This window comes from Phocoena sinus, chromosome 5 (genome assembly GCF_008692025.1).
Source record: "Phocoena sinus isolate mPhoSin1 chromosome 5, mPhoSin1.pri, whole genome shotgun sequence".
Taxonomy (NCBI): domain Eukaryota; kingdom Metazoa; phylum Chordata; class Mammalia; order Artiodactyla; family Phocoenidae; genus Phocoena; species Phocoena sinus.
Window position 1 is genome coordinate 25,946,590 of NC_045767.1, and position 27,134 is coordinate 25,973,723.

Consider the following 27,134-nt stretch of genomic DNA (forward strand, 5'->3'; position numbering starts at 1 on the left):
TTGAACTCCTTTTATTTTCAGGAGAAATCAGATCAGTTCTTCAGGACTGCTATTGCCCCCATAACTTTCATGTCTAAATTTTTCAGTGTGTTTGAGATAGTTCTTCTGTAGTTTGGGCCTCTAATTTAGTTCTTAACCAGTTCTGACTCCTTTAATATTTTTTGTTACTTTTATATAATTTGATTCCATATTTGGTCATTTTAAACATGCTTTTCAATTAGTAATTAAATCTCCTTAAGGGCATTATTAATTTTTGTCCTCACATTTCACTAGGAGCCACCCATTCTGGATTTCTTAGGTCCCCCAAGATCTGTTGTTACTTTCCTTTATATACATAATTCTCTGATGATCTTCTCTGCTTCCAGATCCCCAGCTACTATGATTTTTGTTGTGCCAGCCCTCTTGTGTAGTTCATTCCAAGCTCTCCTAGGGCTGGGAAATCAACAAAATCTCCTGGGTGCAAACACGTTACAAAAGAAAGAACCTTTTTCCATGAGGGAAGTTTTGATTTATGAGAGCCTGTCCCTTCATGACCCTTCTGCTGCGGTCCTCAGTATCTGGCCTGACTCAGGTTTAGAGGTGACATTTGTGCCTTCTGTGATATGTACACTCAGTGGGTTCTATCAGCCAGTCTGTTTAGCCTAGTATCTCAGCTATCAGACTTGATTGTCCCATCTTGTCAGGGTAGAACATTCAACTGGGCCGCCTTCCAGAATCCTGCACTCCTCTTTCAGCCTTACTGGAAACATGTTTTTTAAGGTACAACCTTAAAAAATGCTTCCTCCTGGAAGTCTTCACTGACTTCCCAAGTATAAATCACCCATTTTTCTCAGGTATTAGAAAAACACTCTGCTCTTAGCATGGAACCTCCCTCACTACGCTGCGCAATTACCTGTTTACTTGACTCAAGTCCACAGAATACACTTTAAGTCTATCGAGGCCAGCAAATGTATTTTTCTTATCAAGATTTATCATCAATCATTACTACAGCAACTTGTACAGAGTTGCACAGGTCAACATCTTTTGAATAGTTTGAGTTAATTTAATTGATCTGAATATAATATTAATTGAGGTTCAGGTATTATGCTCGATGTCTTTGATACTTTTGCCACTCATCCGACTCCAGGAGGGAAATTGAACCACCTGATTTCTGAAGTTCTCCCCTAGCTGTATTATCTAACAGTCTGCTTGACTTTGACTATATCCTCATATTAAATGAAGTGTTTAGGTCAATAGAATCATGAAGACTAATATAAGAACACAAATCATTGCCACATGAAATGCACTCAACTGATTTTAAGGAAATCATTTTGATACTGGAATGATTTGTCTTTTGCATATTACCTTTTAAGCAAAAATTTTGTTACATATATGTCTTTTCTTTTATTGCTGTATACCTGTTGCCTCCTGTTTTGTAATAGGAACAACAGCACTTTATTTATTTCTTCTTATGCACCCTTCATCATCAGCAATCTCCCCAGCCCCAAAACATTTGAAGAAGTTCAATTCTTTAATGGCAACAACTACACAAGGGAATTGACTGGTAAGAAAAATAACAAAAGTAAAGTCCATTATTAACACATGCTCGTTCATAGCTGAGCAATTATAGATGTATGCATGGCATCTACATAATTACAGAATAAATGTATGTTCAGTTCTACCATAGTGAATTAGAAATTAATTTATAATGATATATTTAATCAGTGTTGCCTATAATTTGATGTGGACAGTGCAATAATGATAATATTTTTCTGGTAAATTATTATGATTGAATAAAGAGGATTATGGAATATTTTTCATCAGCACTATTCATAAGGATATTTAAAATTCTCCTTAAGCATATTATTATTTTAACTGTGCCTAGAATTTTTTTTAACTAAATACAGTAATTTGTCTTCACAATGACTCTTGAGGAAAACAAATAAATCAGTAGGTTGTTTATTTTATAGTCCGTGACATGTATCTTCATTAATCACATAGACTGTAAATGTTGTATTATAATATAAGCTGATATTTGTCATGCCAATAACAGAGGCGTTTCCAAAATCATAGATTACTGCTAGTCCCACATGTGCATAAGAGGAAAATTACTTTGTATTTGATAAGTTATGATAATTTCCAAAATCACAATATTTTTCCTTAACTGAAATAGAATAAACCTGGTATTGTAACTGATGTTCACTCTGGGAATTTTTCTAGCTCTATCCCAATTTTCTAAGGAAAATATGGCCCTGATTTCCAAATCCCCCCCTGAGGAAAGTTCCCCTCAATGCATACCTCTGTAGCATGTAACCTTATGTCAACATTACCACGTGAATATGTCCTCATAAAAGGCTCATTCTTTTAAGATGCAGCTAGGAGGAGAGGGGGGCAGGGGCGATGCCAGTGAGCAGATTTGACTTCCCATCTTGAGTAGAGCCGTGTCCACTCTGCACCTAGGAGATCACTATTCCTACCTTACTTTTAAAAAGACTAAATGAATTTTGAAATTGCATGCAAGTTACTGAAAGCAGAGCAGCAATTTTATCTGTGAGCTCAAATGGAACACAGATTGTTAAGCAGGGGATATAGATGACACTTTCACCACTTCACATTTGGGAAATATAATAACAAATGTCAAAGAGGAAAATAAGTGTCCTTATATGAATTCTTCATTGCTCTTATTATTTATTTCTAGAACATTTGAGGGTTAGAGAAGTGATGAGCTGTAAAGAGGGTTACACACATAATTAAACACCTTGCACTGAATTAACTTCTGAACATATTGATTCCATAATCTACACACAGAGGAATGTTCCCACAGCATATGGAAGAGTGAACCTGCTGAGGCACCACAGAATCAACTGGCAGGAATATCTCCTAATCACTCTGGATAGACTATAATGTGTTCACATTGCTACACATACTACAAATCATGCAGAAGTTAAAAAGGAGGAAAGCAACTATGCCCTAATCAGTTTTAGTATTTTATAGCTATTCTGAGGATTTTCCTCTTTTGTGCACTTAATCTCAACTTAAGAATTTTGCATTCAAGTTTGCAAACATAAATTTGCTATTTTTTTTGAGAGAACACATTTTATTCTCAGGAATTTAAATATATCATAAAAGTTGTAATATATACAAATCAAGATAAGAATATTCCTTAATTACATCTAGTATGGATGACACAGGGAAGAATATATTTTGAGAGACCAACTGTGAAAGGAAACTGTTATATAAATTTTCTACAAAGGTGTAAATAGTTAGCAGTCTATCCTGTGAGGTACTTGAAAAATTCTGGTTTTTTTTTTCAAGTTAGAAATAATTATTTTGTATAGTTTCCCTATTAAAAAAATTATACAATTTTTAAAGGTTGCTTTCCTTTATGGTCATTGCGAAATATTGACTATATTCCCCGTGTTGTACAATACATCCTTGAGCCCTATCTTACACACAATAGTTTGTACCTCCCACTTTCCACCCCTATATTGCCTCTCTCACCCCTGCCACTAGTAACCACTAGTTTCTTCTCCATATCTGTAAGTCTGCTTCTTTTTTGTTATATTCATTACTTTGTTGTATTTTTAGATTCCACATGTAAGTGTATCATACAGTATTTGTCATTTTCTGACTTATTTCACTTAGGCATAATGCCCTCCAGGTCCATCTATGTTGCTGCAAATGGCAAACCTTTGTTCTTTTTTACAGCTGAATAGTAGTACATTGCATATTCATACCACATCTTCTTTATCCATTCATCTGTGATGGACATACAGGTTGCTTCCATATCTCGGCAGTTGTAAATAACATGCTATGGACACGGGGGTGCATGTAACTTTTTTTTTTTTTTTTTTTTTGGCGGTACACGGGCCTCTCACTGTCGTGGCCTCTCCCGTTGCGGGGCACAGGCTCCGTGACGTGCAGGCTCAGCAGCCATGGCTCACGGGCCCAGCCACTCCGTGGCATGTGGATCTTCCCGGACCGGGACACGAACCGCTGTCCCCTGCATCGGCAGGCAGACTTTCAACCACCGCGCCACCAGGGAAGGCCCTCATTGTAATTTGGATTTGCATTTCTCTAATGATTAGTGATGTTTGAGCATCCTTTCATGTGTTTGTTTTGCAATATATATATCTTCTTTGGAGAAATGTCTGTTTAGGTAGTCTGCCCATTTATGGACTGGGTTGTTTTTTTTTTTTGATATTGAGCTGCATGACCCTGCGTGTATATTTTGGAGATTAATCCTTTGTCAGTTTGCTTGTTTGCAAATGTTTTCTCCCATTCTGAGGGTTGTCTTTTCATCTTGTTTATGATTTCCTTTGCTGTGCAAAGCTTTTAAGTTTCACTAGGTCCCATTTGTTTATTTTTGTTTTTATTTCCATTACTCTAGGAGGTGGGTCAAAAAGGATCTTGCTGTGATTTATGTCAGAGTGTTCTGCCTATGTTTTCCTCTAAGAGTTTTATAGTTTCTGGCCTTACATTTAGGTCTTCAATCCATTTTGAGTTTATTTTTGTGTATGGTGTTAGGGAGTGTTCTAATTTCATTCTTTTACATGTAGCTGTCCAGTTTTCCCAGCACCACATATTGAAGAGGCTGTATTTTTTCTGTTGTATATTCTTGCCTCCTTTATTAGAAATAAGATGACCATATGTGCATGGGTTTATCTCAGGGCTTCCTATCCTGTTCCATTGACCTATATTTTGGTTTTTGTGCCAGTACCATACTGTCTTGATTACTGTAGCTTTGTGGTATAGTTTGAAGTCGGGGAGCCTGATTACTCCAACTCTGTTTTTCTTTCTCAAGATTGCTTTGGCTTTCGGGATCTTTTGTGTTTCCATACAAATTATGAAATTTTTTGTTCTAATTCTGTGAAGAATGCCAGTGGTAGTTTGATAGGGATTGCATTGAATCTGTAGATTGCTTTGGGTAGTAGAGTCATTTTCACAATGTTGATTCTTCCAATCCAAGAACATGGTATATTTCTCCATCTGTTTGTATCATCTTTAATTTCTTTCATCAGTGTCTTACAGTCTGCTGCTTACAGGTGCTTTTCTCCTTACATAGGTTTATTCCTAGGTATTTTATTCTATTTTTTGCAATGGTAAATGGGAGTGTTTCCTTAATTTCTCTTTCAGATTTTTCATCATTAGTGTATAGGAATGCAAGAGATTTCTGTGCATTAATTTTGTATCCTGCTACTTTACCAAATTCATTGATTAGCTCTAGTAGTTTTCTGATAGCATCTTTAGGATTCTATATACATAGTATCATGTCATCTTCAAACAGTGACAGTTTTACTTCTTTTCTGATTTGGATTCCTTTTATTTCTTTTTCATCTCTGATTGCTGTGGCTACAACTTCCAAAACTATGTTGCATAATAGTGGTGAGAGTGGGCAACCTTGTCTTGTTCCTGATCTTAATGGAAATGGTTTCAGTTTTTCACCATTGAGAATGATGTTGGCAGTGGGTTTTGTCATATGTTGCCTTGATTATGTTGAGGTAAGTTCCCTCAATGCCTCCTTTCTGGAGAGTTTTTTATCATAAATAGGTGTTGAATATTTTGAAAGCTTTCTCTGCATCTATTGAGATGATCATATGGTTTTTCTCCTTCAATTTGTTAATATGGTTTATGACATTGATTGCTTTGCGTGTATTGAAGAATCCTTCCATTCCTGGGATAAATCCCACTTGATCATGGTGTACGATCCTTTTAATGTGCTGTTGGATTCTGTTTGCTAGTATTTTGTTGAGGATTTTTGCATCTATGTTCATCAGTGTTATTGGCCTGTAGTTTTCTTTTTTTCTGACATCTTTGTCTGCTTTTGGTATCAGGGTGATGGTGGCCTTGTAGAATGAGTTTGGGAGTGTTCCTCCCTCTGCCATATTTTGGAAGAGTTTGAGAAAGATAGGTGTTAGCTCTTCTCTAAATGTTTGGTAGAATTCACCTATGAAGCCATCTGGTCCTAGACTTTTGTTTGCTGGAAGATTTTTAATCACAGTTTCAATTTCAGTGCTTATGATTGGTCTGTTTATATTTTCTATTTCTTCCTGGTTCAGTTTCGGAAGGTTGTGCTTTTCTAAGAATTTGTCCATTTCTTCGCGGTTGTCCATTTTATTGGTATATAGTTGCTTTTAGTAATCTCTCATGATCCTTTGTACTTCTGGAGTGTAAGTTGTTACTTTTCCTTTTTCATTTCTAATTCTATTGAGTTGAATCTTCTCACTTTTTTCCTTGACGAGTCTGGCTAACGGTTTATCAGTTTTGTTTATCTTCTCAAAGAACCAGCTTTTAGTTTTATTGATCTTTGCTATCGTTTCCTTCATTTCTTTTTCATTTATTTCTGATCCGATATTTATGCTTTCTTTCCTTCTGCTAACTTAGGGTTTTTTTGTTCTTTCTCTAATTGCTTCAGATGTAAGGTTAGGTTGTTTATTTGAGATGTTTCCTGTTTCCTGAAATGGATTGTACTGCTATAAACTTCCCTCTTAGACCTGCTTTTGCTGCATCCCATAGGTTTTGAGTTGTTGTGTTTTCATTGTCATTTGTTTCTAGGTATTTTTTTGATTTCCTCTTTGATTTCTTCAGTGATCTCTTGGTTATTTAGTAGTGTATTGTTTAGCCTCCATGTGTTTGTATTTTTTGCGGATTTCTTCCGGTAATTGATATCTATTCTCATAAAGTTGTGGTGGGAAAAGATACTTGATATGATTTCAAATTTCTTGTGACCCAAGATATGATCTATCCTGGAGAATGTTCTGTGTGCACTCGAGAAGAAAGTGTTTTGGGATGGAATGTCCTATAAATATCAATTAAGTCCATCTTGTTTAATGTATCATTTAAAAGCTTGTGTTTCCTCATTTATTTTCATTTGGGATGATCTGTCCATTGGTGAAAGTGAGGTGTTAAAAGTCCCCTACATTTATTGTGTTACTGTCGATTTCACCTTTTATGACTGTTGGCATTTGCCTAATGTATTGAGGTGCTCCGATGTTGGGTGCATAACTATTTACAATTATTATATCTTCTTCTTGGATTGATCTCTTGATCATTATGTAGTGTCCTTCTTTGTCTCTTGTAATAGTTTTTATTTTAAAGTCTATTTTGTCTGATATGAGAATTGCTACTCCAGCTTTCTTTTGATTTCTGTTGGCATGGAATATCTTTTTCCATCCCCTCACTTTCTGTCTGTATTTGTCCCTAGATCTGAAGTGGGTCTACTGTAGAGAGCATATATACTGGTCTTGTTTTTGTATCCATTTAGGCAGTCTGTGTCTTTTGGTTGGAGCACTTAATCCATTCACCTTTAAGGTAGTTATCGGTATGTATGTACCTATTACCATTTTCTTAATTGTTTTGGGTCTGTTATTGTAGGTCTTTTCCTTCTCTTGTGTTTCCTGCCTAGAGAAGTTCCTTCAGCATTTGTTGTAAAGCTGGTTTGGTGGTGCTGAATTCTCTTAACTTTTGCTTGTCTGTAAAGGTTTTAATTTCTCCATGAAGTCTGATTGAGATCCTTGCCGGGTAGAGTAATCTTGATTGTAGGTTTTCCCTTTCATCACTTTAAATATGTCCTGCCACTCCCTTCTGGCTTGCAGAGTTTCTGCTGAAAGATCAGCTGTTAACCTTATGGGGATTCCTTTTTTTGTTATTTGTTGCTTTTCACTGTGGCTTTTAATACTTTTTCTTTGCATTTAATTTTTGATAGTTTGATTAATATGTGTCTTGGTGTATTTCTCCTTGGATTTATCCTGTATGGGACTCTCTGCTTCCTGGACTTGACTGACTATTTCCTTTTCCATATTAGGGAAGTTTTCAACTATAATCTCTTCAAATATTTTCTCAGTCCCTTTTTTTTTCTCTTCTTCTTCTGAGACCCCTATAATTTGAATGTTGGTGTGTTTAATGTTGTTCCAGAAATCTCTGAGACTGTCCTCAATTCTTTTCATTCTTTTTTCTTTATTCTTCTCTGAGGTAGTTATTTCCACTATTTTATCTTCCAGGTCACTTATACTTTCTTCTGCCTCAGTTATTCTGCTATTGAGTCCTTCTAGAGAATTTTTAATTTCATTTATTGTGTTGTTCATCATTGTTTGTTTGCTCTTTATTTCTTCTAGTTCCTTCTAAACGTTTCTTGTATTTTCTCCATTCTATTTCCAAGATTTTGGGTATCTTTACTATCATTACTCTGAATTCTTTTTCAGATATACTCTCTATTTCCTCTTCATTTGTTTGGTCTGGTGGGTTTTTACCTTGCTCCTTCATCTACTGTGTGTTTCTCTGTCTCCTCATTTTGCTTAACTTTCTGTGTTTGGGGTCTCCTTTTTGCAGGCTGCATGTTCATAGTTCCTGTTGTTTTTGGTGTCTTCCCCTAAGTTGGTAAGGTTGATTCAGTGGTTTGTGTAGGCTTCCTGGTGGAGGGGACTAGTGCCTGTGTTCTGGTGGATGAGGCTGGATCTTGTCTTTCTAGTGGGGAGGACCACGTCTGGTGATGTGTTTTCAGATGCACCTGGTGTGTCTGTGACCTTATTATGATTTTAGGCAGCTTCTCTGCTAATGGGTGGGGTTGTGTTCCTGTCTTGCTAGTTGTTTGGCATAGAGTGTCCAACTCTGGAGCTTGCTGGTCATTGAGTGGAGCTGGGTCTTAGGGTTGAGATGGAGATCTCTGAGAAAGTTTTCACTGTTTGATATTACGTGGGGCCGGGAGGTCTCTGGTGGACCAATGTCCTGAACTCGGCTCTCCCACCTCAGTGGCTCAGTCCTGACACTTGGTCGGAGCACTAGGACCCTGTCAGCCACATGGCTGCTAGTGTTGGAGGGTCTTCTGCAGAGGCAGGGGTGTCTGTGGCTCACTGCGGGGACAAGGACACTGGCGGCAAAAGTTCTGGGAAGTACTCCTTGGCCTGAGCTCTCCCAGAGTCTGAAAAATTCTTAACTAAGTAAAGATATGAAGTAATTTAAAATATTTACTAGGCAATATGGTGTAATTTGCTGTTTGCCAAGGGTAAACCTAATTTTTCTGGTTTTGGTTTTTGATAGCACAGAACATCAACCCAAATGTAAAGGATTTTCCCTCTGTTCTTTAACAACCTACCTACTTCATCTCACTCTTTCCCCTGCCCTAACTAGTCCATTAGAACAATATTACCTGGGATTGTTTTTACATTCAAAGTGTATACAATAGTCTCTATTTTGACTATTATAACACCAATAATTAGAAATTGATATAAATGGATGTCAAATATTTAAATTATTTTTTATCCATAGTATGGCAGGAAATCAATTAGACCTCAAATTAATTAATTGTCTTTCTCTGCCTTCAGGTATATGGAATTTTTCCCTACTCCATCCAACATTACAAGTGACTTTCTATTTGAAAAGAGTGCTAATTATTTCCATTCAGAAGAAGCTCCCAAACGAGCTGCATCTCTGGTCCCCAAAGCCAAGATCATCACCATCCTCATTGACCCCTCAGACAGGGCATACTCTTGGTACCAGGTATGAAGCAGTGAAAAATACCATTAAAAGCATTTGGTCATAGCTTGAATGTAAGCAATGGTGAATTAACAAAGTAAAGTCCAGATGTATTGAACAGTCAAATGTTAAAAGAGCTAAACAAACAAAAAAAATTATGAGAAATAAGAACTATTGATAAGATCTAATTGATATCAATTTGGGCAAGGAGTTTCAAGCATAAACATAAGAAAATCACACATCAAGGAATTAATAGATTGAACCATATAACCATGTAAAATGTTGGTCAGTCACAATTAACAAAATTAAAATTACCATCTAAGTAGAGCATCTTTAGCAATACATGTTAAATGGCTTAGTTCCCTTAATTTGTAAAAAAAAAAAAAAAAAACAAAAAGTTCCTGCAAACTGGTAAAAGTAACTAACTAAATAAATATTTGAGTAAAAAAATGAGCAGACAAGCAAAAGGCATAGATAAACAATTTACATACACACACACAAATCCAACCGGACAATAATTTACATGAAAAATTAGGGATCAACAAAATATAAATCAAAATGGTAGTTTTTAAAATATCATCTTGGCAAAAATTGTCATGCTTGTTCTCTCTGTTGACAAGGGTGTGTTGATAAAAGTACTAGAACTTTCCAATAGAAGGATATATATGGAGATATTTTCTGAAAACTAATTTGGTGACAGTTATCAAAAGGTTTGTAAAGGTACTTTTGTGCTGTGATTCCTCTTCTGGAATCAATCATAAGAAAACCTCAATAGGATTAAAAATATGTATCCCTTTTTTATTCATTGAGGTACTAATCATAATAACAAAAGGAAAAGTAAATATCCAACAATATAGAATTGTGTCGCACCAAAATGGAGTATTCTTCAGCATTTCATGATGGTTTTAATCCATAGAATGATAATTAAAACATAGTGTTCATTCTAATGTGTGGATAGATATTAATCAAATAAGCAAAAAGGTATATAATTAGAAATTTTGAATGCTCTGTGAGGAAGTATGGGAGGTGCTATGAGAGCACTCTCTAGAGAAATCAACTTTAGACTTAAAACTGATGGACGAGTAGGTTTAACTGAGTGAGGGTAGAGGGAGAGTGGGGCAGAGGGAAAGTATGTGTAGTCCCCTGGGTGCAAAGAACCACAGCACAGCTAAAGAACTAAAAGAAAGGGTTCACGTGGTTAGAGAGCAAAACCCGAGGTGGAGACCTGTGGGAGATGAGTCTGAGAGGCAGACGGGGGCTAGAAGCCAAGTGGGAGAACCAAGTGGCCACCATTCCTTGAGCCATCGAAAGCCTTTTTAAAATGTTAAACCAGTGTGTAACTACCAGAATTCCTTTTAGAAAACATGATACTATCTGCTATTTGAAAAACGGACTGGAGTGGAAGAAGTAACCACTCAGAGAAGTCAAGTAGAGGCTATTGCAATAGTCCTGCTGTGAAATGGCAGTAGCAAGGACAAAGATAGTAAGTAGAAATGGAATGAAGGATAAAGTGTCAAGAGATAGGGATTAAAATCAACAGAGCCTGGTGAGAAAAGTGTCAAAGATCAATCAACTTTCCAGTCTGGGCAACTGGATGATAACCATATATTCCCGTGAAAAAGAAGCACTGAAGAAGGATACAGGTGTTGTGCAGGGGTGGGGGAAGGCTAAAGATGTGACACAGATGGAAATCATGAGGTTATGGCATCACTGTCACACCAAAAGCAGCAATAGAGGTGGCTGGCACTGTGGGGAAGGGTCTGAGCAGGAGACAGAAATTTGTGAATCAGAGGCAAAAAGCCACAGAAATGGTGAAATCCCCTAAGGAGAAGGTTCAGAGAAGAAAAGTAGAGAAAAGAATGAAGCAGCCAGAGAGAAAACAGCCAGAGGAGTAATAAAAAAATCCAGCAGATACCAAGAAAGGAGTACTACCAAATGAAGGAGGTGACAGCAATGTCAAACAGCTGCTAAGAAATTAGACAATTAGGCAAAATAAGGCCTAAACTATTTTCATTCAGTTGAAAGACATGGAGGGAAGTGAAACTTTTAGCAAACAAGACACAGCGGATCAAGGAAGATGTGTTTATAGTGGTGGTGATTTGAATAATAATGAAAAGTTTTCAAAGGAAGCAGGATGTTAAAGGTCCCCCAAGGGAAAATGGGGAATCAGCCCTGGGAGGATCCTGAGAGATCTGGAAGGGTGGCTACAGGAAATAGCTTAGATGGGAGGGAAGCACTCCATTTCCAGAGTTCTTCACTTTTCTTGTGCTGGGACCCTTCTGGCAGTAGGGTGGAGTCCATGTTCCCCATTTCAGAAATATATTTTTAAAGCATTAAAATACATAGTATTACAAAGGAAACAACTATATAGAAAATTAATTAAAATCAGTAACAAATTTAAAATCAAATTTGTTTAAAAACAAATTTAAATTTACTGATTTTAAATTAAAAGTAATTTAAAATCAGTAACAAATATTTACTAAATCATTAAACGGAAATATCTAATGATGGGGCTAATACTACTGTAATTTTGAAATAGCGGTAAGTATAAACATTTGATATATCTGAAAGACCTGTAATGTGATTAAAAAGAACTGATTTTTATTGGTGGTAAGATCACAAGTACAGTACATACCAAATTTTATTTAGAAATTACTAAAAATAAAGAGACATTTTTTTGAAGATTCAAGTTCATAGATCCTCTGAATTCTATCAGCGGGAGTTATTAAGAACCCCTGCATTGAAACTTAAGGGATAAAAAAGGGTATAAAGGTACTTGCTGGTAAATTTGAAGGTCTGGGATGGAGAAATTAAAGTGACTATGATGGTCTCTTTTTCCTTTAAAAAGTTGAGAACAAGTTAATCTAATGAAAAGAGGGGGAAGATTTGGGAGGCAGTAGTTTGAGGAGAGAAAAAAGGGGGTATGAAATCTTGCTACAGGGGTGAGGTAAAGTTGACCAGAGAAATGTAAAATCGCCCATTGCAATGAAAGCCTAATTAAAGCTGATGACCTTGAATTTAAGGTGGTAATAATCTATATGTACTAAAATCCCAATGATATGAGTACATACATAAATTAATGTCAAAATAAAGTAGACTAAAAGAAAAAAATTAATAGCATTGTAAAATAACAAGTAATTTTTCTTTTTCCTTTATTCTTTTTCTTGACTTTTCAAAATTTCTTCAATAAACATATATCGCTAAGAACAAATAATGATGGACAGGAAAACATGATACTGCAAACTGAGATTGCCAGTGGTTAAGAATTCAAGTGGAACACTTGTTTTGGGAGCAAAATCCAGAAATTATTGTTGGAATCCATGAGTCAATGACTCCCTAATATACAAAAATGTGTCTTTCTCACTATAACAACAAAATTCATATTGCAAAGCAAGATAAACTTATTTTTTTCAATCGTGCCAAAATTTTTGAGTTATTAAGCCTTAATGAAACATTTTGAATGCGAACACTTGGGGAAAAATGTTGCACATTTTCCTGGCAGAAAAAATGGTCACTACTTAGAGCAGATTATATGAATCTCTTTTTTCTCCCCACATGGATTCAACTTTTTTTAAAAAAAAGAATCTATGCCTGCTTCTTCAAGTAAATTCTTTGAACATACACATTTGAAATGAATAATTTTTTCTGATAATACTTTTTATTGCTATATTGCTAAGAGTAGGGTCCCCATCCTGCTGTACATTTCAAAATAATGCAACCTATTACTTACATTGCATTATTACCCAGTCCTGTCTATTCAGTAAGCACCATAAATTTGAAGCTCAGCAGGTATAATTCAGAAAGTCCTACAAATGTCACCTGCCACTATAATTTCTACCCCACATTTTTATAATGGGCCTCACAGAGGACCTATAGTGCTATTTTTTCCAATTCTGTGTGACTTCTGGTCATATTTTTATGCTAATCTTTTTAGTTGCATAAATATAAAAAAAAAGTTGGTGCTAAACTGGTATAAGTCAATATAGAGCAGATTAAGTACAATTCCATATTATCACTGTGCAAAGGAGAAATGTTCGCATTACTGTATTAACATGCACGTAGTATGTTTATATTTCTTCACTCAAGTTACCCTGTTTCTACACCTTGTATTAATTAAATGTACTATGTAGTCTCTATGTATGTAGCATAATGCATTTACAAATAAGGTCAATAAGTATGCAATTATGAGAGGGCTTCAAAAGTATTATTATTTCTACCAACCTACCACTCACTAGTTACACTTTAACCATTTACCACTTAATCATCTTTACTTTCTTAGCAATTTTTATTTCTAACATATATAAGGGCTGCTATTACATAATTCTATCAGGCTCTAATATACTTCTATCCTTATCCTGTAGTAAATTTTCTTTAAGTTCACTTTTAGATATCTTGCAAAATCAATTCATCCATTCCCACACACCTCATTCATCTTCACTCACATTTACTTTAAAGTTCTCTTAGTTTCCACATTTATTCTTTTCTGCTTATTAAAATCTTTCTCACTACACTTTAGCTCAAAAGCATCAATCAATAAAAAAGATCCCTTCATCTTTCATTCAGAACTAATCACTTATTGGTCTGGCTATCACAGCAAATAACTTATACCTCTAGTCAAATATATGACTTTATCACAATCTGTTAATCTGTTGTTTTCCATACCAGATTTTGATTTCTTTGAAGACAGCAATTTTGTCTTACCTATAGCTTTTTATCTCTAGAATCTATTGCAGGTTATTGTTATGGGAAGGATCTTAATAAATGCTTATAAAATTGTATTGATTTGTGTGGGGCTCTTGAGCTTGACCAATGATGGTAGGATGTGAAAGATTCAGAGAATTTGGTACTGAAAAGCAGTAGTGAATCGGTATTTAGGAATTAGCAGAGTTAGGTGGAAACCCTTGGGAGGGTAAAAGCAAAGTGCCTTGGGCAACATCAACATAAATATGACACCTGAGCAAGCATGAATAAACATCTGCCTTCTCTGTACCCATAGCACCTGCCACAGAGGGATATTGGGGAATTGTCGGAACCCTCAGGAGTGGCTGTAATGAAACAAGAGAACAGTAATATGTAAGCCTACTCCTGCCAATCAAAATCTCTTTTCATCAGGCTTGATCTGTCTGGTCCCTGACATCTTTTCACTTATAATCAGACCCATGGAGAAAATCCTTGTACTCTGTCTCTTGTCTTACACCTAAACGTTTAGACATGAAGACAACCACAGGCTATCTGAATGCTACTTGATATATATGGAAGGCTTATACTCTATATAAACAATATGCCAATGCCTAGGCTTCAATATAGTGTGCACTTTTCACCTCATTTTTCATTCTAAAGTCAATTAATTATTTTTAGTTACTCTTTTTGGAATAAAAGACACATGACACACACACATATATCCACATATCAAACACATACATGCACACATACCTATGCAGGCATAAAGAAAATTAATTTTACAATTGACTTTCTTATTAAAGCACCAAAGATCACATGAAGATCCAGCTGCCCTGAGGTTTAATTTCTATGAAGTTATCACAACAGCACATTGGGCCCCATCTGACCTGAAAACTTTGCAGAGAAGATGCCTATTACCTGGATGGTATGCGGTCCACATAGAAAGATGGCTAACTTACTTTGCTACTTCTCAGGTAATGTCCTGAACTGAATTTCTTCTGTTTATTATATCGTCATAGTGTTGCACTGACAAACAGAAAATATAAATTGACATTGCCACAGATAGCAATTTATTATCAGAGATGATCATACCTAAGGAAGAAATGTGGATTTTTACATTTTAATGTCAGTGGTAGTACTACAATGTTAAGTGGCTGTGAAACACATTCTGGGCATCTTCTTTTGGATAGTAGCTGGTCTCAAAGTGGTAGGGCCTCACACAGGAGGCATCAGGTGCTTCACAGGCAATAACCAGTAGAGGAGCAGCCAGTTAGACCCTTTATGGAACACCATGTGCAGATGCCCATGTGTCATCTGTCCTGTGGGAATCTTATAAGGAAAGAAGGAGGTTATGGATTAGACTGTCAAAATGGAAAGTGTTGTAACAGCTCCAGGAACTTGGGATAGAACAGGAAATAAGGATTTGCAGAAAGCGTCCACATCCTTTATCTTCTTCATTCCAGTCAGGTCACAACTAAAACCTGAGTTCTCTGTTGTGGTTTGTAAGGAGAATAGATGGGTAATTTTCATCTGTACGCCCATTATTTCCAAGCCCTTGGCTCCAAGGTTAACTCATGGAATTTCATAGGTTGGATAATTGTCTGTATTGCAGAGCAGATGGAAAATCGTGTTTCTACTGAACTACTAAATCAAGAGAGTGTCAGTGTTTATGATTTACAATCAAGTTAGTTAAGGGTTATAAAAAATGCCTTTGGCAAAATTTGCTGTTTATTTGGAAGGACACAAGAATAGTAAACATTAACATGTATGCTAAGTAGTGCATATTTTCTTCCTTTTCACACTGATCTAATTGATTAACATCATACCAGGTCAAGGGAGGCAGCTTGGTCTATTTAATTTAATTTTGTTCTTCATAAAGTGACTATTTTTGACTCTACAGTTGCTAATTATTGATGGACAGCAGCTGAGATCTGACCCAGTTACTGTGATGGACGAAGTCCAGAAGTTTCTGGGAGTTACACCTCATTATAATTACTCTGAAGCACTAACGTGAGTCTATTCTCATGGTTGATTTCATTTCCATTATTTTCCATCATAAATTATCACCGGTAGGTGTGTATATAGCATCATTAATACTAGGTATGAATTTATACATCATTATGCTACTCAAAAGCAGTCAAAGGAATGTCCTCATTATTCATGTAGTGTCTCCCTTTTGAATACCAGGAACACTTTACCTTATAGGCATTTTATGTATCACAAATTCCCCTTTTTGTGAGCTTTTCCCAGTATAAATTTGTTTAAGTAAACTTTCTACATGCCTGCTCTATGCAGAAAGTGTTCTAGGAATTGAGGTTACAAAGGTGAAAAAGATGATCTCTTTCCCCAAGTAATTTACAGGTTAGAAATAAAATGTTGATGGCCTCCATTAGCTCTGTGAAAGTGAGTAGTGTTTTGGGCAGAACTGGGAAAGGGATACATTCATGTTTTACTCTGTATTTTTTAAATTGTGTGTAACCAAATATAATCACGTGTAATGTTGTAGTTTTTATTACACGGCTGACCACCCAGAACCTACCGGCATGTAACCGTAGCCATTTTATTATGCTCATGGGTCCTGTGAGCTGGGAATTTAGACAGGACACAGCCAGGACAACTTGTCTGCTCAAAATATATACTTGGGGCCATATTTGGGGAGACATGAATATCTAGGTATGACTTGAATGGCTGGAGACTGGAGTCTTCTTGAAGCTTCTTTACTCACACCTTTGGCTCTTGGACTGGGATAGCTCGAAGCTGAGCTCAGAGGGACAAGACCTCTGTGTGACTTTCTCACAGTGTGGTGGCTTTGTGTTCTGAGAGGGGGTGGTATATCGAGGGAATGTGGTTCAAGGCCTTCTCTGACCTAGTCTTGCAAGTCACATAGCATCACTTATGCCATATTCTATTGATTGCAACCAAGTCACTAGAGCCAGTGCAAACCCAAGGGGAGGGAAAGGAGCCTCTGCCTCTTGATGAGGAGGGGCAAGGGCGTTCTGCAGAAGAGAATGCGGGAGGGGGGGATATTCTTGCAGTCATCTTGGGAAAATAAAATCATATACTTGGGTGATTGAAAATGGGAAAAAAAAGTGTAAAGAAGCAAAATAACAAACAAAAACAAAGCTCCAAGCAGTCAAAATATATATTTAAAAGGGCATGTACTTGATGCCCTCACAAAGGCCTGATATACAGCCTATTAAGTTTTAGACAAAATTTTGACAAGCTTGATTATATAATTTCCCAGTTCACAGCAGATTAGAATCAGCAATTACACAATTAGAGAGGGTAATGGAAGGACAGGAAAAGAAGCAATAAGATCGGGTTGTTCCTTACCCACTAAAACAAGTCTAATGAAGTTTTTACCTACACGTGGAAATAACAACACAAGGCATGGCCCCTGTTGATTAAGTAGACAAAGCTTCCTATAATACGTTTACATAAATACTTATTGATGTCAGCATGTCTTCCCCTGCCTGCCTGCAGTAGTTTAGGGAATGGTTCTGTCCTGTTTACTACAAATAGTTCCTTATGGTTCAATAAACCTGTAAAATCATACTTTTAAAGAAGAGATTACAAACAAGTACAGAATATATGGTTTTAATACATCTCACACATCACAAAATTAATAACTATAGTGATGTTCAGTGTAATAAAAGAACTTGTAAGGCAACAAATTCATATCCTCAAAGTTGCCTAACAGTTATTTGAGAAAGGCTTTTCATCTTAATTTCACAATTCATGCCTACTGAAACCAAACCATAAAACAAGGAATTGATATAACTTAGCAAGAATAAATGCCCATTGTTAGACTTCGGGTATATAACATTGTCAATGCAGTAAATGAAACCAAGGCAGCAAAGTAATGTGGATTCAAGGTTATGGCAACCCTATCTAAAAGAATGACTTTCAATATTCTGGATGGCTCTCCTTCCTCAGGTTGTATTAAGCTCTGCCTCACAACAGCTGTTTGGAGAGCAAGGAGAGACAGCAGCCCATCCTGAGATCTCTGTACACCGGAGAGCAAAGGAGATACTCTTAGTGTGTATAAATATCTTGGCTTGGTTGCCAGAGCTGTATTTTACCTTAATGCAGTTAAATAGTCTCATCCTGAGGCAGAAAATGCTGTTTAGGGGCACTGTTATGCTGCCTTCCCCATCGCATTTTGCACAGCATGCAGAATTGTTTTTCCTCTTGGGAAATTAATGAAAACTAGAGAAAGGCCTATGATAGGCAAGGAGCAGATTGAAAAGTCCAGGTTGGAAATGACTCTGTCTTCCTTTTATCCATTTAACCAGTGATGTATTTAATTTTAATTGATAACAAGTACTAGGACAACCTGGACTGCAAGGATCAGGTCTCTAATAATAGATTGGGCAGGAAACTGTAAAGAAAAATTCCCTCTCCCCCTAAATGAGTTCACATATGTGCAGAAGCAAATTGCAGGTGCACCGGTATTATAGGAATGGGCCCAGGGCAACAAAATATTCTGCAACTAATTAACTTTACGTCCTACTCAATTATGCTCCATCTTTCTAAAACATCTGCTGAGCAACAAAAATGCAAACCTTTTCGATGTTTTTATGCACGCAGCAAGTCCCATAGCAGTAAATTTAAAACTTCCCTTCCTATTTGGTTTATTCTTTCATTTTCCTACCTTGTTAGTCCTAAACAAAAATTCTTATATATCTGAGTTTAAACCAAATAATTAGGCCACACATTCTTTTGTAACATTTTGCAGCCATGGGAGCAAAACGACATTAGAATTTTCTTTAAGAGTATCAGGTCTGAATTAACCAATAGGATCATCTGCCTTCAACAAAAGAAATGAAGATTTGTCTAATCTTTCTTACATTCACCATTTGTATAATCTGTGTCTCAAGTTCTTTGGAAAAATATAGTGAAGTATATCTTTACCCTTTTAATTTCCTCCTTGAAAAGTATAACATATTGAACTGTTAAAAAAAATATAGCAGTTTTCTTAGAAGCTTTAATTCAGGTTTATATACATGGAAGCAACGTAAGTGTCCATCAACAGATGAATGGATAAAGAAGATGTGGCACATATATACAATGGAATATTACTCAGCCATAAAAAGAAATGAAATTGAGTTATTTGTAGTGAGGTGGATGGACCTAGAGTCTGTCATACAGAGTGAAGTAAGTCAGAAAGAGACAAACAAATACCATATGCTAACACATATATATGGAATCTAAAAAGAAAAAAAAAAAAGTGGTCATGAAGAACCTAGGAGTAAGACGGGAATAAAGATGCAGACCTACTAGAGAACGGACTTGAGGACATGGGGCAGGGGAATGGTAAGCTGGGACAAAGTGAGAGAGTGGCATGGACATACATACACTACCAAATGTAAGATAGATAGCTAGTGGGAAGCAGCCACATAGCACAGGGAGATCAGGGTGGGTTTGGGAGAGTGGGAGGGAGGGAGATGTAAGAGGGAGGAGATATGGGGATATATGTATATGTATAGCTAATTCACTTTGCTATAAAGCAGAAACTAACCACACCATTGTAAAGCAATTATACTCCAATAAAGATGTTAAAAAATAGAAGTATATTTTCATTACATTCAGTCACCTTACTATATACCACTTAATGATGTCAAAGAAATCTGTGTATAAACTTATAATCACTTATATTTTTATTATCATTTATATATTTGATCTTTTGTAGTTTTGATCCCCAAAAGGGCTTTTGGTGTCAACTACTGGAAGGAGGAAAGACCAAATGCCTTGGAAAAAGCAAAGGTCGAAAGTATCCACCCATGGATCCAGAGGTAATATTTTCCTCATCTTTGAAATACACTGGTAGAACCCTGCGCATACAACTATTTCAAAGCTAGTAGACAATATATTTCATTCCTTTTTCTGCTTTTTTGTTGCTACCAATAGTTTTATATATTTGGAAAATAAATAGACCAACAGAGATAGATGATTGATAGATATCTGTAGAAATTGTGTGCTGGGATGCAATTCAAACATAAATACTTACTGAACAGTAATTCCTTTCCAAATGTGTAAAGTACTTAAATAAATTATCTACTAAACAAGTGATTTTGGATAAAATATATGTGTTATTATTACATATTAAATACATATATCCAGCGCCTATACAATGCCTGGTACTGAGTTAAGCAAAGGAGAGTAAACTGCTCTGATCACCAATTACAACATATGGTGGAGAGGTTCTTCCACATCACCAAGCAAGGCTCAGACACCAGCTGGGTGTCCCACAACTCAACACAATTCTGACACTGTCTTCCAAAAGATAGTAACAGATCCCACAGGCTAAGGGCCACATCTTACAAGACTGTCCCTCCCTGTTCAGGTTTTCACCTCAAGTCCCAAGTCCAGTTTATCACCTCCATCTTGAACCACTGGCTATAGATTGGACGTTCCAAAACCCCCCTCCTTGGTTCTGATGAATATGCTAGAGTGGCTCCAAAACTCAGAGAAACATTTTCCTTATTGGATCACTGTTTTATTACAAAGGGATATAACTCAGAAATAGATATATGACATATATCAGATATATGAGGTGCAGATATATGAGGTGCATAGGCCAAGATATGGGGTAAGGGTGTGGAGGTTCCATGCCTTTTCTGATTTCTCTAGTCTCTCTACATGTTCATCAACCCAGAAACTCTCCAAACCCCATCCTTTTTGGGTTTTTATGGAAGATTCATTACAGTGACATGATTGATTAAATCACTGACAAATGGTGATTGATTCACCTCCAGCCCCTCTCCCTTACCCCATGGTGACGGGATAACATTAAAGTTCCAACCTTATGCACCAGAGGGCACACAGCAGAAGCAAGAAGAACTACAATCCTGCAGCCTGTAGAACAAAAACCACATTCACAGAAAGATAGACAAGATGAAAAGGCAGAGGGCTATGTACCAGATGAAGGAACAAGATAAAACCCCAGAAAAACAACTAAATGAAGTGGAGATAGGCAACCTTCCAGAAAAAGAATTCAGAATAATGATGATAGTGAAGATGATCCAGGACCTCGGAAAAAGAATGGAGGCAAAGATCAAGAAGATGCAAGAAATGTTAACAAAGACCTAGAAGAATTAAAGAACAAACAAACAGAGATGAACAATACAATAACCGAAATGAAAACTACACTAGAAGGAATCAATAGCAAATAACTGAGGCAGAAGAACAGATAAGTGACCTGGAAGACAGAATGGTGGAATTCACTGCTGCAGAACAGAATAAGAAAAAAGAATGAAAAGAAATGAAGACAGCCTAAGAGAGAGACCTCTGGAACAACACTAAACGCAACAACATTTGCATTATAGGGGGTCCCAGAAGGAGAAGAGAGAAAAGACCCCAGAAAATATTTGAAGAGATTATAGTTGAAGACTTCCCTAACATGGGAAAGGAAATAGCCACCCAAGTCCAGGAAGTGCAGTGAGTCCCATACAGGATAAACCCAAGGAGAAACATGCCGAGACACATAGTAATCAAATTGGCAAAAATTAAAGACAAAGAAAAATTATTAAAGCAGCAAGGGAAAAAACGACAAACATACAAGGGAACTCCCGTAAGGTTAACAGCTGATTTCTCAGCAGAAACTCTACAAGCCAGAAGGGAGTGGCATGATACACTTAAAGTGATGAAAGGGAAGAACCTACAACCAAGATTACTCTACCCGGCAAGGATCTCATTCAGATTCAATGGAGAAATCAAAAGCTTTACAGACAAGCAAAAGCAAAGAGAATTCAGCACCACCAAACCAGCTCTACAACAAATGCTAAAGGAACTTCTCTCAGTGGGAAACACAAGAGAAGAAAAGGACCTACAAAAACAAACCCAAAACAATTAAGAAAATGGTCACAGGAACATACATATCGATAATTACCTTAAACGTGAATGGATTAAATGCTCCAACCAAAAGACACAGGCTTACTGAATGGATACAAAAACAAGTCTACAAAAGACCCACTGCAGATCTAGGGACAAATACAGACTGAAAGTGAGGGGATGGAAAAAGATATTCCATGCAAATGGAAATCAAAAGAAAGCTGGAGTAGCTATACTCATATGAGATAAAATAGCCTTTCAAATAAAGAATGTTAGAAGAGACAAGGAAGGACACTACATAATGATCAAGGGATCAATCCAAGAAGAAGATATAACAATTATAAATATATACACTCCCAACATAGGAGCACCTCAATACATAAGGCAACTGCTAACAGCTGTAAAAGAGGAAATCAACAGTAACACAGTAATAGTGGGGGGACTTTAACACCTCACTTACACCAATGGACAGATCATCCAAAATGAAAATAAATAAGGAAACACAAGCTTTAAATGACACAATAGACCACATAGATTTATAGGATATTCCATCCAGAAACAGCACATTACACTATCTTCTCAAGTGCGCACAGAACATTCTCCAGGATAGATCATATCTTGGGTCAAAAATCAAGCCTCAGTAAATTTAAGAGAACTGAAATCACATCAAGCATCTTTTCTGACCACAATGCTGTGAGATTAGAAATGTTACAGGGAAAAAATGTAAAAAACACAACACATGGACTAAGCAATACGTTACTAAATAACCAAGAGATCACTGAAGAAATCAAAGAGGAAATCAAAAAATACCTAGAAAAAAAATGACATGAAAACACAACGATCCAAATCCTATGGGATGCAGCAAAAGCAGTTTTTAAGAGGGAAGTTTATAGCTATACAAGCCTACCTCAGGAAACAAGAAAAATCTCAAATAAAGAATCTAACCTTACACCTAAAGGAACTAGAGAAGGAAGAACAAACAAAACCAAAGTTAGCATAAGGAAGAAATCATAAATATCAGAGCAGAAATAAATGAAATAGAAACAAAGAAAACAGTAGAAAAGATCAATAAACTAAAAGCTGTTTCTTTGAGAAGATAAACAAAATTGATAAACCATTAGCCAGACTCATCAAGAAAAAGAGGAGAGGACTCAAATCAATAAAATTAGATATGAAAAAGGAGAATGCCAGTAAAATGGACAACCTGGAAGAAATGGGATACATTCTTAGAAAGGTATGACCTTCCAAGACTGAACCAGGAAGAAAGAGAAATATGAACAGATGAATCACAAGGAATGAAATTGAAACTGTGATTAAAAATCTTCCAGCAAACAAAAGTCCAGGACCAGATGCCTTCACAGGTGAATTCTATCACACACTTAGAGAAGAGCTAACACCCATCCTTCTCAAACTCTTCCAAAAAATTGCAGAGGAAGGAACACTCCCAAACTCATTCTATGAGGCCACCATCACCCTGATACCAAAACCAGACAAAGATACTACAAAAAAGAAAATTACAGACCAATATCACTGATGAATATAGATGCAAAAATCCTCAACAAAATACTAGCAAACAGAATCCAACAACACATTAAAAGGATCATACACCATGATCAAGTGGGATTTATCCCAGGGATGCAAGGATTCTTCAATATATACAAATCAATCAATGTAATACACCATACTAACAAATTGAAGAATAAAAACTCTATGATCATCTCAATAGATGCAGAAAAAGCTTTTGACAAAACTCAACACCCATTTATGATAAAAAAAACTCTCCAGAAAGTGGGCATAGAGGGAACCTACCTCAACATAATAAAGGCCATATATGACAAACCCACAGCAAACATCATTCTCAATGGTGAAAAACTGAAAGCATTTCCTCTAAGATCAGGAAAAACACAAGGATGTCCACTCTCACCACTATTATTCAACATAGTCTTGGAAGTCCTAGCCACGGCAATCAGAAAAGAAAAAGAAATAAAAGGAATACACATTGGAAAAGAAGAATTAAAACCTGTCACTGTTTGCAGATGACATGATACTATACATAGAGAATCTTAAGATGCCACCAGAAAACTACTAGAGCTAATCAATGAATTTGGTTAAGTTGCAGGATACAAAATTAATGCACAGAAATCTCTTGCATTCCTATACACTAATGATGAAAAAATCTGAAAGAGAAATTAAGGAAAACACTCCCCATTTATCACTGCAACAAAAAGAATAAAATACCTAGGAATAAACCTACCTAAGGAGACAAAAGACCTGTATGCAGAAAACTATAAGACACTGATGAAAGAAATTAAAGATGATTCCAACAGATGGAGAGATATACCATGATCTTAGACTGGAAGAATCAACATTGTGAAAATGACTATACTACCCAAAGCAATCTACAGATTCAACGCAACCCCTATCAAATTACCAATGACATTTTTTACGGAACTAGAACAAAAAAATCTTAAAATTTGTATGGAGACACAAAAGACCCCGAATAGCCAAAGCAGTCTTGAGGGAAAAAAATGGAGCTGGAGGAATCAGACTTCCTGACTTCAGACTACACTACAAAGCTACAGTAATCAAGACAGTATGGTACTGGAACAAAAACAGAAACATAGATTAATGTAATAAGACAGAAAGCCCAGAGATAAACCCATGCACCTATGGTCAACTAATCTATGACAAAGGAGGCAAAGATATACAATGGAGAAAAGACAGCCTCTTCAATAAGTGGTGCTAGGAAAACTGGACAGCTACATGTAAAAGAATGAAATTAGAACACTCCCTAACACCATACACAAAAATAAATTCAAAATGGATTGGAGACCTAAATGTAAGTCTGGACACTATAAAACTCTTAGAGGAAAACATAGGAAGAACACTCTTTGACATAAATCACAGCAAGATCTTTTTTGATCTACCTCCAAGAGTAATGGAAATAAAAACAAAAATATACAAATGGGACCAAAAGAAACTTAAAAGCTTTTACACAGCAAAGGAAACTACAAACAAGACAAAAAGACAACCCTCAGAATGGGAGAAAATATTTGCAAATGAATCAACGGACAAAGGGTTAATCTCCAAACTATATAAACAGCTCATCCAGCTCAATATTAAAGAACAAACAACCCAATCCAAAAATGGGCAGAAGACCTAAATAGACATTTCTGCAAAGAGGACATACAGATGGCCAAGAGGCACATGAAGAGCTACTCAACATCACTATTAGAGAAATGCAAATCAAAACTACAATGAGGTATCACCTCACACCAGTTAGAATGGGCATCATCAGAAAATCTACAAACAACAATGCTGGAGAGGGTGTGGAGAAAAGGGAACCCTCTTGCACTGTTGGTGGGAATACAGCCACTATGGAGAACAGTATGGAGGTTCCTTAAAAAACTAAAAATAGAATTACCATATGAACCAGCAATCCCACTACTGAGCATATACCCAGAGAAAACCATAATTCAAAAAGACACATGCACCCCAATATTCATTGCAGCACTATTTACAATAGCCAGATCATGGAAGCAACCTAAATGCCCATTGACAGACGAATGGATAAAGAAGTTGTGGTACATGTATACAATGGAATATTATTCAGCCATAAAAAGGAACGAAATTGGGTCATTTGTTGAGACGTGGATGGATCTAGAGACTGTCATACAGAATGAAGTAAGTCAGAAAGAGAAAAACAAATATCATATATTAACGCATGTATGTGGAACCTAGAAAAATGGTACAGATGAACCGGTTTGCAGGGCGGAAGTTGAGACACAGTTGTAGAGAACAAATGTATGGACACCAAGGTGGGAAAGCCCTATGGGGTGTGGGGATGGTGGTGTGCTGAATTGGGCGATTGGGATTGACATGTATACACTGATGTGTATAAAACTGATGACTAATAAGAACCTGCTGTGTAGAAAAATTTAAAAATAAAAAGTTCCAACCTTTTAATCACAAGGTTTGTTCCCCATGCCACCAGCCTCCATTCTTAGGTGAGGTCCATAAGCCACCTCATCAACATAACAAAATATACCTTTATCACTGTCTCACTTAGGAAATTCCAAGGGTTTTAGGAGCTCTGTGCCAGAAATGGGGCCAATGATCAACTTCATATTTCTTATTATGAATCACAATATCACAAATAGGATACAGGATAAAACAGTTATGAGCCCAGATTTATTATAGAGGATAAGTTAGTTACAGTCACTTGTTTATAATAAGATACACAAAACAATGTGAAACTACAAAAAGGCAGGGGAAAAAAAATCTTTCAATAAAAGTTATAGTATGAGGAGATAGACTAGGATTGGGGAACCAGTTAGCAATCAACTGAGCAGATATAATGAGTATCTCTCCTAAGACAAGGTGGGCAAAAGGAGGATGGAAGATATCAGGTATTACTATGGATATAGAAGAACCAGAAGGTCCTCAAACTATACCTTTGAACTCAATAATTTCAAAAGGCCTTCAAAAATCACTTTAATCTACCAAGAAATCAGTGTAAAATTCCACTACTTCTATAAAAATCTTATCCAGAATTTGAAGTGTTTACAATCTGGTTTAAGGGTAGAAATGTAATGAAATTCCTGGTGAATGGTACAAGACAAAATGTAGTTATGTTAAGTCCATTTCCACAGTACACACAAAAGTGGCTAAGGGAGTTTTAGGAAGAAAGAGACTCATTTGTGCTAAAATATTGGGAGGGCTTAAGAGAGATGGTGTAACTTCGACCAGATGGAAGCCGATACGTGGGCCATTGCTGCCTATATTTTCACAGGAAAAATGTTCATCTCTACTATTTTATCAAAGAGACACAGAACTATGTTCATTGGGTTCTAATATGAGGTAAGTGACATCCACAGAGAAAGACCAATTATAAATTTTCTGTCTTCTAGAAATAAACTAAAACCACAGATGTATCTGATAATCCTTTTTTAAACCATTCATCTAAAAATGGCCCATCACTCCAGCTTGGTTAGGAATATAAGAATCACAGGAAAGATCATTATAGTGATCTTTATAATGAGACCTTATAATATCTTTGAAGAAGAAATGCTTAATGATTTTTCAAAAAAACTGTTTTGGTCCTGAATAAATATAGAAAACATTTTATAAATTGCAAGTTATTTCTTTAATCATGAAATTCAGCTTTTGTG

At 36.3% G+C, this 27,134-nt stretch overlaps 1 protein-coding gene across 1 annotated transcript in view; it reads left to right on the forward strand.

The window, feature by feature from the left end:
• The window catches only part of LOC116754256 (bifunctional heparan sulfate N-deacetylase/N-sulfotransferase 4-like), a 254,802-nt gene that overhangs the window by 227,134 nt on the left and 534 nt on the right, over window positions 1-27,134 (forward strand). The window contains 7 exon segments of the mRNA XM_032632724.1: window positions 1,422-1,457; window positions 1,460-1,522; window positions 1,525-1,543; window positions 9,300-9,474; window positions 14,934-15,104; window positions 16,031-16,140; window positions 19,823-19,925. Of these exon segments, the coding sequence (XP_032488615.1) occupies window positions 1,422-1,457; window positions 1,460-1,522; window positions 1,525-1,543; window positions 9,300-9,474; window positions 14,934-15,104; window positions 16,031-16,140; window positions 19,823-19,925 (677 nt within the window).